At 48.7% G+C, this 13,424-nt stretch overlaps 2 protein-coding genes across 5 annotated transcripts; one reads left to right on the top strand and one right to left on the bottom strand.

The window, feature by feature from the left end:
- On the bottom strand, window positions 1–2,228 carry LOC109164645 (transcription elongation factor 1 homolog). Of its 4 annotated transcripts, none has more exons than XM_019313168.1 (5): window positions 2,123–2,228; window positions 929–1,052; window positions 668–738; window positions 418–439; window positions 1–334 (listed from the first exon to the last, which is right to left on the bottom strand). In XM_019313168.1, the coding sequence occupies exons 2-5, from the start codon at window positions 1,039–1,041 to the stop codon at window positions 277–279; spliced, it is 264 nt and encodes an 87-aa protein (XP_019168713.1). In that variant the 5' UTR covers window positions 1,042–1,052; window positions 2,123–2,228; the 3' UTR covers window positions 1–276. The 4 variants fall into 4 exon arrangements, with proteins under 4 accessions (XP_019168713.1, XP_019168715.1, XP_019168714.1 ...); XM_019313170.1 differs by having other exon boundaries at window positions 2,116–2,171; XM_019313169.1 differs by having other exon boundaries at window positions 2,119–2,171.
- A 3,036-nt stretch (window positions 2,229–5,264) lies between these two features.
- Window positions 5,265–7,499, top strand: LOC109164808. The gene is made up of 3 exons (XM_019313355.1): window positions 5,265–5,724; window positions 6,460–6,872; window positions 6,948–7,499. Exons 1-3 carry the CDS (start codon window positions 5,265–5,267, stop codon window positions 7,497–7,499), a joined length of 1,425 nt encoding a protein of 474 aa, XP_019168900.1.
- The last annotated feature ends 5,925 nt before the right edge of the window (window positions 7,500–13,424 follow it).

Here is a 13,424-nt window from a genome sequence, read left to right as displayed (position 1 = left end):
TTCAACCCAAATGGCCTGTAAGACAACATAAAATTATCTAATAACACACAGTAACTTAGAGTACCTTGATATACAGCCTGTAAGACAAGCTAATTTATTGGAGTAAAGAAACTAGGAAACCCATTACATAGTACTGAAATGGTGAAACATGGAACTATTGAGTGACAGGGGTTTAAGCCTCGGGGCGGTTTTCAAAACATTTATGGTTGCTGCAAAGTATAAAGCCTGCACTGCATTAGACAGATTGGGCAAGGTACTAGGAACCCTCATGCATCATCATTCATCATCTTCAACATTGTTGACTCGCTCGCATTCATCAATCCATTCGCTGTATCTGCATATTATCGTATATAGGCGTGTGAGATAGAGCTTCGGGGGAGGAGCCGAGGAGCGGGGAGGAGGTAAGGGTACACTTACATATCGATAGGCTCTGTTAGAGCTGCAGATAAGCAAAAGGAAAAGGGATTAGTCAACATGGTCTTCCATTCATAGGATTCCAAAATGTACATGTTTCAACAGAATGCATTCAGTATCGACATTTCTGTAAACGCAACAAGAAACTGAAAATGCAATGCAAGCACACTATAGTGCCGTTTTCTTTAATTTTCTGAGACCCTTCTAATTACAGTTTGCATGAAAAATCTGTGTAGGGTGTAAGCAAATTTACATGTGACAGTCGTGCTAAAGCTTTCTTGGCAAATATTGCAAATTGCCTCCCCAATCGCGTTTTTCATGTCACTGAAACAACAGAGCACAATTACGTGAGTGAAACCAAGCATACAATACGCTCACGAATGAAATATCATGCAACTATTACACTCAGTTACACTTAATTAAATACTATGCAGTGATGAAGCCATTGGGGGCATAGTCAGAAAAAATTGTGCCTTTCGTGCGTCAAATAAATAATAATGTATTGCATATTTACATGCGGCACTCTACACTGGTGCCATGGCTGCAAAATGGGCAGCTAAAAACAGTGTCAAGTTTATCATTCCGCTTCTTTGGAGGCGGCTTTGAATTGGATTTCCTCTTCCCCATGCTTCAAGCTCCTATCATCCAGATCAATTTAATAAAATAAGTCATAAGAGGGAATATAAAGAAGATAATGACCAAGTCAACTTGACTAAGCAATTATTAAAATCTAGTTCCATATCTCTTCAATCCTAATGATTGTAACATGTTTGAGAGCTCCAAAGCTATCATAAACTTATAATCAATCAAAAGCATATACATTCTTTTTTAATATGCTTACTTTCCAGTGGGTCACCCATCGTATGACTGATGTAAGTCAAATACAGTGAACCACATAGTTCTTTGGTTATCTGGTTGTAATATCCTAGTTAAAACCAATTGATGATAAAGTAGGTGGACTTTAGCCATTTAACCACATCCCTCGATGGTAAGTCACAACGCTATAACGCCACGTCTCGAATCGAGTAGGAGCTGAGCTCAGCCAACCCGGCCGACGCCCAACAAGATTTGACCTTGGTTGCACCCGCAAAGTTTGACTCTTACTCGAGGAAAAGGTCTCAAATTATTTAGTTTGTAAAGACATCAAGAACACTCTAATAACCTCAGCAAGAAACAAAATGATAAGCAATACAACTCTCTACACATTCCAACACAAGTGATACAGATAAATGTAAATAAGAATCAAATTAAATTGAACTTTGGAGAACAAGAAAAGGAGGTTAGCAGATGAAGCCCTTATTTCAGAGGGCAAAAAGCTCCCTTTTCATTAAGCAAATTAAGCAGTGAGATCTCTCCAAAAACAGTAAGATAAAATTCATTAATTTATTTATAAAATTTAAAAAAAAAATGACAGATCTTGAAAAAACAACAAATATACGCCAGACCCACCAAGAGAGGGAAAACAGGAGGGTAATCAAGAACAAAAGAAATACATGAAATTGAAGACAACAGATCCCAGAATCAAGGATGAAACACAGACCAAAAATTGGGAATTCTTTGTTACGGAGTGGCAATTAATAGATTGATAAATTTACCAGAGTTTGATGGAAAGCAATCAAGATGCTAAATTGATATGCCCTAATAATACTGTAACAAAATGCAAAAAGCTAAACGTAAGGAAGATATGATCTTGAGAAATAAAACTTACGATCTTGATACCCAGAAAAAAGTAGCTTAGTCGCCCTTGACCTCTGTGAAACTGTGAAGTGAAAGATGAAAAAACACCCATCAATTTTTAACGTGAGGAAAATCAATTTTTAACTATCAGGGCTCTGTTTGGCAAACCTAGTTGAAAATCTATAAGCTAGGAGCTGAAAGTTAAAAGTTATAAGTTCGGAGCTGGAAGAGCTATTAAGCTAGCTATTACGATTGAAAATGTTTGGTAAAATTAACTTTTTGATAAGCTGATAAATGTAAAAAGATTAAAAAAGACATCATCATAAAATTTAAATTAGTTGTTTACATATTAAAATTTAACATTTTATCTTTAAAAAAATTAACATTTTAAAATAAAACTATTAGCATAATCATGATCTAGCTCTCAAAATGAAGTAGCAATATTGTTGCAAATAATAATAATAATAATAATAATAATAATAATAATAATAATAATAATAATTGCGGATAAAGGAGAAAAGAAAATAGTTTTAATTGGGAATGATAAATTATGTCATTTTTAAAAAAAATAATAAGGATAAAGATGGAAAAAAAGTTAAGAAGCTATGTGCTTATTTTGAAACGCTACCTAAAGTAGCGTTCCAAAATAAGCTATTATTTTAAGGTAGGAGCTTATTTTGGGAACATTACCAAACAGAACTTATAGCTTATTAGTAGTTTAAAATAAGTTATAAGCTCCTAAATAAGCTATGTCAAACAGAGTCTAAGTAATACAAATTTGACGTAAATGAGTTTGAGATGAATAAAATTTATGGGCGATTGAAAAAAGAAAATAAAGAGGATAAGTAATTGTAATTCTGTAGAAAATATGGAGTAATAATGTAAGAATAAAGTAAAAAAAAAATAAGTAAAAATAAAATTATTGAAAATTAAAATGAAATAAATAAATAAATATTAAAATGTCTATGTATAATAAGAATAAGAATAATAACAATAATGGGAGAAGAATAATAACAACAATAATAATAATGTTAAAATTGTCATTAGACCATAGAAATTGCAATTTCCTTTAACCAAATAATGAATTTGTAAATTTTATGAAATTTGATGGGAATGGAATTGTAACTCCATCCTATCAAATATTCATTAATTTTTTATTTTTTATTTTGTAAAGAAATATTCATTAATGTAAAAATATATTAAGAATATTTTTTTGTGTAAAATTTGATACATTAATTTAGTGTTTTGCATTAAAGATAGGATATTTTCTAACTATTTTGGACTCATTTAAAACTATTAAAAAAAATTGCACTTTTCATTTCTAAGTTAATTGTAGGACTCGTCCCTAAGTGTTGGTCATGCTCACTTTTCGTCCATAAGTTATTATTGGCGTTTCACTTTTCGTCCATGAGTTATATGGTAATTGTAGGATTCGTCCCTAAGTGTTGATCATGTTCACTTTTCGTCCATAAGTTATCATTGATGTTGCACTTTTCATCCCAGAGGTATACTAAAATTGTAAATTTCGCCCCTAATCACTACTACATAGATGGAATACTACGTCACTTAATAGACGGCGATTTTTTAAATAACCGCCGTCTAATATATTATGTGATACTACGTCACTTAATAGACAACGGTTGTTTAAATAACTGTCGTATATAACTGACATACACGGTGGTTGTTTAATCGCCATATATAGTTAACATACACGACAGTTTTCAAAATCGCTGTAGAAAGTGTATACTTACAACGGTAGTCACTTACACGCGCGACACTTTGAAAACCGTCGTGTATGTGTAAAAAAAATCGTCGGTGGTTATTTAAAATGTATGACGTAACAAATCAAGGTATACATGGCGGTTATTTAAAAAAAAAAATCGTCGTCTATTAAGTGACGTAGTATAACAAAATATATTGGACGGTGATTATTTAAAAAACCTTCGTCTATTAAGTGACGTAGTATACCATTTATGTAGTAGTGATTAGTGAGAAAATTTACAATTTTAATATAACTCAGGGATGAAAAGTGCAACGCCAATGATAACTTAGGGACGAAAAATGAACATGAACAACACTCATGAAAGAATTCTACAATTACTCTATAACTCAAGGACGAAAAGTGCAACGCCAATAATAACTTAGGGACGAAAAATGAGCATGACCAACACTCAGAGACGAATTCTAGAATTACCCTTGATACTGCTAATTATACGTAAGCAATATGAAATAAGCCGAGACCGAATAAAGCAAGTAAATGTCTTTATTGATCACGGTAAAGGCCCTAAGTACAATCTACTTGGTTGCTCTGAGTACCGACTGACTGCGGTCGGGATTCTCTAACAACAACCTATCGATCGTCCAAAAGTCCCCTACACTGTAGCTACTGTGGGTATTTATAGCCGCTATGCCGGGGACAGGATTCCAGCCGTTCGGCATGTCCTCCACGTAGCCACCACGTGTCGTCCTCCCGGGTGCCCTGTCTGTCGTCGTAGAGAATCGCCACGTGTCTTTCGTCAGCTCTCTCGCCAAAGGGCTACCGCTCGGCGGTCGACACCGTCGCTCGGGCAACTCCCGGTCGGCCCCCGACCGGGTTCTTCTCAAGGAGCCCGACCTGTTACCTGCAAAGACAAAGAGAAAAAGACAAAGGCTTCTCGGTCGTGGTGAAGCTATGTCGGTCGGGATATTCCCTACCAAGAGCCCCCCAGCCCGGGCCTTTTTTATCGTCCGGGAAAAAATGGGCCGGGATGAAGAAGCCCAACCGCCGGCCGCTAAACCGACCGGCCAGCTGTCATTCCCTTCTCCGCCACGTGTCGGCCACTGCCGGCCTCTGCGACTGCAACCGTCGCCTCGGAATCAGCGCTGGTCGTGTCACGCAAGTGGATGATTTTCCCGCCCAAACGCTCTCCTATAAATAGGTTCCTGAGGCCTTCATTTGAACTTTCCTCAATCTTCTGAAGCAATCGGTACCCTCAGAGAGTCCCGAGCAGCAGATCAGCAATCCGATCAAGCAAAGCAAAACTTCAGATCCTCTTCCAAGTTTCTTCACTCGGTAAGCTCCTAGTTCTTTACTCTTTCTTTATTCTTCACTCAGCGTAGAAGTAGGATAGCACTAACTTCGAGCTAACTTCCCGAACCCTGTACTAACTCCCGACCGACCTTTAGGTAGAATTATGTCGGACTCGGATAGTCAAAACGTTTCGGTCGCGGACTACGACAATACGCTCGAGCAAAGCAGCGAGGAGGTGGACATCATGTCCTATTCTCCAGAGGTCGGGCAACGACCGCCGCCAGCGCCCGAGCGAGCCCCCGAGCCAGAAGAATCCACCAGCTCGTCGGAGACGTCGGGGTCGAGCTCCAGCAGGTCGGGGAACGAAGAAACGTCTACGAGCGGACGGAATTCCCCGGCCGAGGACGTCCGAGGAACGCCGCTGAGGGTAATAGGGGATTACCCTCAGGTCGAGCCTGAAGAAGAACATCAGGCTAACGAAGCAGAGGCCGTTGAAGGAAGTCCGGCCGAGCCGGCCGCGCCACGCGGGGACGGGTACGAGTTCCTCAACAGCGAAAGCGTGGAAGGCCATAAGAGCTTGCTGACCAACGGGGAGGCAAGCAGGATTGCGGCGGTTCTCGCTGGTCGGGTCGAGTTCGACACCAGCAGGCAGCTCGGGAATATCATCGAGCGGCACCAGGGGAAATGGATCGGGCTGCATTACGACTCGCTAATGGCCCCGATCACATTCCCCTTTTCGAGCCTTCTCACCGCGTTCCTAGGGTACTACCAGGTTATGCCCGGGCAGATTTGCCCGAACGCGCATCGAATGATCGCGTGCTTCCTCCAGATCTGCCGACGACACGACGTGGCCTGCACCATGGAGCTCTTCAACTTTGTCTATCAAGTGAAGGTGCTAGCGGCCGCGTACGGAGGGGGTTTCTTGATGACATAGTCCCGAGCCGATAGGTGCTCGATCGAGGGACTGCCCGGGAACAACCGGGGGTGGAAGGACCGGATCTTCTCTGTGAAGTATGATCCGTGGATCCTCCCGGTCGAGAGGGTTTGGAGCCAGCGCTTTCGGAAGCAAGTCATCCCAGTCGAGACGCCGACCCTCATCGACGCCGTGGCCAAGATCTCGGGCGAGATCTACGAATACCATATCTTCAAGTCGCCCGAGAGCTACGAAGCGGCCCGGCTGCCCGATCCGGTCTATGACCAGCCCGAGTAGTATAAACCCGAGCCGGCGGGTGTGACGATTGAGCGGATGCCCGCCCGGGGCAAGAGGAAAGGTAGAGGCCCTATGGCCATCCCGACCCCGGACCCTTCACACCCGATTACTTCTATTCTTGATCTAACCAACTTCGTTTTACTTGCAGCAATGGCCGGTTTCGGAGATGAGGATGTCCCCATGCGCCCGGTGGCCAAGATTTCGCTTGGCAAGAAGAAGGGCCAAGCCAAGCCGGCCGGGGAGAAGGAGATCCCAGTTGTCCGACCCATTGGGGCGTCGACCATCACCACGACCGAAGGCTTCGTGGTGGACGCCTCAGAGGTCTTAGTTTCCCGAGTGGCGGTCGGGAAGGGGAAGGAGAAGGTGGCAGAGAAGACCACTGCAGAGACCGGGGCCTTGAAGCGGCGCCGGGAACAACACAGCCCGACCCCATCGGGCGGGGGCAGCAGAGGCGGATCGTCGATCCTTGCTCGGATCGGGAACGTCGGGTCGGCCAAGGAAGACTTTTCCAAGCTGACCCCGAGCCAGGTAGCCGAGAAGATCGGCTACGACCTGGCTGAGGTAAGCGTATTTTCCTTTTTCCGAATTTTCTCGAAGTATTGCCGTTCGGCTAACATGGTTGTTTCATATGTGCAGATCTCCCGAGCGACCCAGTTTCTTCAGCAACGGGCCCTTCAGGCCAACGAAGCTGAGGGCTTGAAGAAGGTCGCCAACCAGCGGCTGCAGGAGATCCGGGAGCTGGAGGCTCAGCTGAAGAAGGCCAAGGCCGAGCGAGACCTCTCCGAGCAGGTCGCCCAACAGGCGATCGGGGAGGCGGCCGAGCTCAAGGCTCGACAAAACGATCCGGATAAGCTCGCCCAATATCTTTTCCAAGATGCCAAGTCGGGCGATCGCTTTCTCCAGTCCGTTCGGGGCACAGAGGTCGGGGAGAAGCTGATATGGACGTTCGGCCGGTGGGCGTACAAGGCCGGTCAACGTAAAATGAGGGACCAGACCAGGAAAATTATGGAGCAGGCCCTTGAAGGGGATGACCTCCAACTGGTCCTGACCACGCTCCCCGACGAAGTACCCGACCCCGGTCCAGCGCCTTTTGATCCGAAGGAGCGGACTAAGGTGAGCGGAGCCGACGCCGCTCCGGGCGGAGAAGACTTACCGAAGAAGGCCGATGCCGAGAGCTCGAAGAAGTAGGGTAGCTTTACTTCCTTTTTGTAAGTGACTTCAATCGGGAGCCCGGTCCCGAATTTGTACCGGGCACCTTTTGATGATGAATAAAATTTCTCTTTTGTTTAACTCGTGTTGTTCGTTCTTTCTTTTCGCATTTTTATCTTTAGTCGTGTAAATGCTGATCCTTAACGCTCGACCTCGCGGCCTTATGGCCCGGTCTTGCACTGCTTCGACCCACTCGACACCCGACCCTACGGCCTTACGGCCCGATCGCGCCTTCGAGACTTCGACGTCAAACTGGCCATCCGATCGGGTTTACCCGATCTCCGGGCCTTGTCGAAAATTTTTGAAAACAAGCAAGCCTCTACGGTCGGAATGTAACCGAGCGACGGGCCTACCTTGAAAACAAGCAAGCCTCTACGGTCGGAATGTAACAGAGCGACGGGCCTACCCCCTTTATCCCAGCCCCCACACGATTGTGCGCTCGAGGCACGAGTGGGTGCAGTCGTGGAAAGAAGTTGGACGGACCGGGGAATGATGCCGAGAGCTCCTGGCTTCCCCGATCGGTGGCGTGACTCAAATGTCCGCTGATGTGGAGCGCATCTGACCGGTCGATAAATTCGCCCGGTCGGTGTAGCTTGAAGATGAATTGACCTGCATGCACTGGAGGTATGAAAATTAACCGATCGGGCCGACGCATGCAAGCGATCGAGCAATCAACGATCGTATATACATTAATTCTTCCCGCTCGCAGGCGGTTATATTTACAAACAGAAATTTAATTACAAACGACGACCGTGATTTACTCGCAGGTCAAGCCCCCACCTCGTCCAGAGATTACAAAAGACAGGCTCAATGCCTAAACATAACGAGGTGCTCGGAATTCCAAGTCCCCTCGATTACCCGACCGGTTGTCGTCTCCAGTCGGTATGTTCCCGGCCGTATGATCGCACTGATGATGTACGGCCCTTCCCAGTTTTGAGCCAATTTTCCGCCTTCTAGAGGTTGACTGGCCTCCCTTCGTCGTAGAACGTAGTCTCCGACCTGAAAATAACGAGGGTTGACTCGAACGTCTTTCGAACTCTTAACACGCTTCTGGTACTCGGCCATACGCCGAGCGGCTAGCTCTCTTTTTTCTTCGACCGCATCGAGATCCACGGCCATCGCATGTTCGTTTTCCTCCGCATTGTAGGTTCTCTCTCAATCGGTCGGGATCCAAGCCTCGATCGGGAGTCGGGCTTCAGCCCCATAAACCAGGGCGAAAGGGGTCTCCAAAGTAGCTTCCCTCGGGGTCGTCCGATAAGTCCATAAGACATATGGCAACTCATCGGCCCAACTACGACCAGCCGAGTGTAACTTCTTTTTCAGACCTTCCAAAATCGTCCGGTTCGCGTTCTCCACTTGACCGTTTCCCTGAGGGTAAGCCACCGACGACCGGACGTGAGTCGTCCCGATCGTGGCCAAGAAGTTCTGGAAATATTGGCTTACGAATTGGCGGCCGTTGTCGCTGATGAGATGCACGGGCACACCAAAGCGGGAAACCACATTGCGCCAAAGGAAGCGAGCACATTGCTGAGAGGTAATCGTGGCTAAGGGCTCGGCTTCTATCCACTTGGAGAAGTAATCAATGGCGACGATCACGAACTTTCTCCGACCAGAGAGCTGAGGGAAAGGGCCCAAGATGTCTACCCCCCACCTAGCGAAAGGAATTGCGGTCGTGACCGGCTGATAAAAGGTTGCCGGTCGTCCAGGCATCCGGGCGTACAGTTGGCATGTCTCACATTCCCGAGCTAACTTTTCACAGTCTAGCTGGAGGGACGGCCAATAGTACCCGATCAGCATGATACGACGGGCCAAGGATCGGCCTCCTTGATGTGAAGAGCAAATTCCCGAGTGCAGTTCCTTCATAACTATATCGGCCTCAAAGGCGGTCAAGCAGCGCATGAGGGGGCCTCCATACGATCGCCGATATAGACGACCGTCCAAGACTTGGAACCTTGGGGCTCTCAGCTTGGCCTTCCGAGCACGCTGTGGGTCGTCTGGGAGGCGGCCGTGCTCGAGGTACTCCTTCAGATCGGTGATCCAACTGTCATCTACTGGTTGGATGGGATTGACCGGTAACCGGTGAATACTGTGCCTCGGGATCACCAAGATCCGAGCTATCTTCGACATGTGTTCCGGGGCATCTTGAGCCAATTTAGATAAAATATCTGCGTCGGCATTATCCAATCGGGGTATGTGTCGGACGGTATACCCCCGGAACTGAGCAAACTTCTCCATGGCAAGATCTCGGTAAAGCTGCAGACGCTCTCCATTGATTTCATAATCCCCGAGAACTTGCCCGACCACGAGCGCGGAATCTGTCTGAGCTCGGATGTACTCAGCCCCCAAGTCCCGAGCGCACTGTAAGCCGTTAACGAACGCTTCGTACTCGGCTTCGTTGTTGGTCGGGTGGAACTGGTACATGAGAGCAAAGTAGACCTTGAATCCTTCCGGGCTCGTGACCACCACTCCTCCTCCTGCCCCTTTCTTGCTACTTGACCCATCTGTAGCCAGCGACCACCACTCAGCCTCGGGATCCGCAACCTCAGGAGGTCGGGTATCCCGGGCGGTGCACTCGACCAAGAAATCAGCAAGAGCCTGACCTTTGATTGCTGGCCTCGGTCGGTATTCGATCGCGTACTGGGTCAGCATTAACGCCCACTTGACTAGGCGACCTGATGATGAAGCAGTTCGGAGGACTGGCCCGATCGGCTGATCGGTCAACACGCGAATTGCTCGACCTTGGAAGTAGGGAGCCAACTTCTTCGCGGCAATGTACAAGGCATAGACGACCTTCTCTAACCGGGAGTACCGGAGCTCGGGACCATGTAGCGCGTGTCTTACATAATACACCGGTCGCTGGACCCCTTCCGGATCGGTTCGGCACAGTACTGCGCTTACTGCACGATCGGAGACGGCGAGGTACACGTCTAGCTCTTCTCCGAGCTCGGGCTTTGAGAGCACGATTGGTGACATGAGATACTCCTTCAGCTCGTCAAAAGCCGCTCGGCATTCTTCGTCCCAGACGAATCCATTAACTTTTCGCAATACCTTGAAGAAAGGTAAAGCGCGCTCGGCTAGCTTGGAGAGGAATCGGCTGAGGGCTGCCAACCGACCGGTCAATTGCTGGACTTCTCGAACGGTGGAAGGCGGCTGCATGTCCAGAATCGCTTTTACTTTGGCCGGGTTGGGCTCGATTCCTCTTTTGGTCATCATATAGCCGAGGAACTTGCCGGTCTGCACCGCGAATGTGCACTTAGTCGGGTTCAGCCGCAATTGGTACTTCCTCATGATCTGGAAGCACTCCCGAAGGTCCCGAGTGTGGTCGGATCGGTCCCGACTCTTGACCAGCATGTCATCGATGTAAGCCTCCATCGTTCGGCCCAGTAGATCGGCAAAGAGCATGTTGACCATCCTCTGGTAGGTCGCTCCTGCGTTCCGGAGACCGAACGGCATCACTCGGTAACAATACAGCCCATCCGGGGTCACGAAGGCTGTCTTGCTCTCGTCTTCATGGTGCATCATGATCTGATGGTACCCCTTAAAAGCATCCATGAAGCTCATTAATTCGGCCCCGGCCATCTCGTCGACCATCTGGTGAATGCTCGGTAGAGGATACGGGTCGAGCGGACAGGCCTTGTTGAGGTCCGTGAAATCGATGCACATCCTCCATGCTGGGGGCTTAGGAACAAGAACGATATTTGCCACCCACTCGGGATAGATCACCGGACGGATGTGCTCGATCGCCGCCATCTTTTTGACTTCCTCCCTGACGAATTCGCGGCGATCGGAGGAAAGGTGTCGTGTTTTCTGCACGACCGGCTTAGCTGCGGGATCGACGGCCAATTTGTGGCAGATGACCGATCGATCGATCCCGGGCATGTCTTCAGGCCCCCACGCAAAGATATCAGCATACTCCCGGAGTATGGCCAAAACTTCCGCTCGAAGCGCGGGGGTAAGGGCTCGGCCAATCTTGATCTTCCTATCCGGGCGGTCCTCGGATAAAGGAACTTCTTCTATTTCTTCGGAAGGCTCAGGCTGCTCCTTCCGTTCCTTAGCCTCCTCTTTGGCTATGGTGTTCACCCGGGAAGATGGACCAGAGTCACGTCTATTGACCGCTCGGGTGTAACATTTCCGGGCGGATTGGACATCGCCACGGACCACGCCGACCCCATTAGGGGTGGGGAATTTCATGCACAGGTGGGGCATAGAAATTATCCCACCGATCTTCATAATGGCGGGTCGGCCCAAGATAATGTTGTGGACGCAATGGAGGTTGACCACAACAAATTCCAGCTCCGTCTTGACCGACTTTGGAGGCGCGCCGATCTCGACCGGGAGCGTTATCTTTCCCTTGGGGTAAATGAGAGCCCCGGTAAATCCTGACAGTGGTACACCAACCGGAGTCAGCTCCTTCCTGTCGAGGCCAAGCTTCTCAAACACGTCCGAGTATAGGACGTTCACACTGCTGCCCGTGTCAACCATAACCCTTTGGATGTCCGTCCCCTTAACGTCAATCGTGACCACGAGCGCCTCCATGCCGTGGTCGCTGCTGGTAGGTTGGTCCTCGAGGGTGAAGGTTATGGGCTCCATCTTCTGCCTCTTCCCGGTCTCCCGGGAATCCACTATTGCGACCGGGCAATTAGTCCGCGGTCGGGAAGCATCTTCCAGCCCACCAAAAATGACGTGGATGGTAGGCTTTCCGGACGGGCGGCTACCGGACGGAGGGTCAGGGTCCCGTCGGTCATCATGACGATCGTCCCTTCGGTCGTCTCTTCGGTCCTGACCTGACCGATCGGAGCGGTGATGAGAACGCCTATGATCTCTCCGATCGGCATTCTTCTTGCTGTCCTCTCTCTTCCCCACACACTTGTCCAATTTTCCCAGGTTGAGCAGATCTTCCAACAATTGGCGCAAGTGGGTACACTCCTCGGTATCATGCCCGGCGCATCGATGGTAAGCATAATGCTTACTCTTGTCAGGGCCGTCTCGATCGGGATGGGGGAGTTTGATGAGATTGCAGGACTGGGCGTATTGCATGGCCTCCGCTGCGGATCGGTTCAAGGCCGTAAACTCGCCAGGCCTGGTGCGGGATCGGGGATTGTCATCTCCCGACCGATGCTCCGCCCGGCCGGCCGGCTTACGGGACGAAGAGCCGACCTCCTGCAAGCGCTTTACGGCGTTCGCCTCGCCGGCGTTGGCGTAATCTGTGACCCTCCGAAGGGCCTCCTCGTAACTGGTCGGGGGGTGTAGGATGAAGTCCTGATACAAATGCCCCGCCCGGAGAGATATGTGGAGCATGTGGGTGGCGGTCGCATCGTCCATAGGCTCGACCTCTCCGACCGCTGCTTTCCATTTGATGAGGAAATCGGTCAAGCTTTCCCCTTCTAGCTGCTTGGCCTTCTCGAGATACATGTAGGACTTCCTCACCACTTTGGAAGTAATGAACTTCCTCACAAATTTGATCGCCAGGGTCTCAAATTTATCGATCGACCCCGGTTGCAGGGTACGGAACCACTCTGCCGCCCGACCGGTGAGGGTCGAGTAGAAGGCCCTGCACATCACGGCGTCTGAAACGCCCTTCAGCATCATGTTGCTGAAAAAATCATTCACGTGGGCCTCAGGATCTGCCCGTCCGTCGTAACTCTTCTCTCCAGAGACCTTTAAGTCAAGCGGGTAAGGCTGGGCCATTACCGCTGCTGTGAAAGGCGTCTGGTGCAAGGTCGATTGGTTGACCGGGGGTGTTGCAGGGTACGCATTCCTGAGCTGCGCAACTTCCGCCTGGAGGTTATAGAGCAATCCTCGGGTTTCGTTGAGCTCGGCGGCTTGAGCGGCTTGGGCTGTATCCCGAGCGCGTCGCCGTCGGTGAGATCTCGACCCGCTATACCCAGATGAAGCCTCCTGGCT

This window comes from Ipomoea nil, unplaced genomic scaffold (genome assembly GCF_001879475.1).
Source record: "Ipomoea nil cultivar Tokyo-kokei standard unplaced genomic scaffold, Asagao_1.1 scaffold3069, whole genome shotgun sequence".
In the NCBI taxonomy this organism is placed as follows: Eukaryota; Viridiplantae; Streptophyta; class Magnoliopsida; order Solanales; family Convolvulaceae; genus Ipomoea; species Ipomoea nil.
The sequence above is the reverse complement of the archived record's forward strand: the minus strand, read 5'-3'. Positions and strand labels throughout refer to the sequence as shown.

What these genes read in the sequence shown, in the direction of transcription:
- LOC109164645 (XM_019313168.1), bottom strand. Translation starts at nt 1,041, where the DNA reads ATGGGGAAGAGGAAATCCAATTCAAAGCCGCCTCCAAAGAAGCGGAAT. An exon ending in CTTTAGCACGACTGTCACAT is followed by an intron (nt 440 to 667) that starts GTAAATTTGCTT and finishes GCTTATCTGCAG; the next exon opens with CTCTAACAGAGCCTATCGAT. An exon ending in CTAACAGAGCCTATCGATAT is followed by an intron (nt 335 to 417) that starts GTAAGTGTACCC and finishes GATAATATGCAG; the next exon opens with ATACAGCGAATGGATTGATG.
- LOC109164808 (XM_019313355.1), top strand. Translation starts at nt 5,265, where the DNA reads ATGTCGGACTCGGATAGTCAAAACGTTTCGGTCGCGGACTACGACAAT. An exon ending in GATTGCGGCGGTTCTCGCTG is followed by an intron (nt 5,725 to 6,459) that starts GTCGGGTCGAGT and finishes TTTTACTTGCAG; the next exon opens with CAATGGCCGGTTTCGGAGAT. An exon ending in TCGGCTACGACCTGGCTGAG is followed by an intron (nt 6,873 to 6,947) that starts GTAAGCGTATTT and finishes TCATATGTGCAG; the next exon opens with ATCTCCCGAGCGACCCAGTT.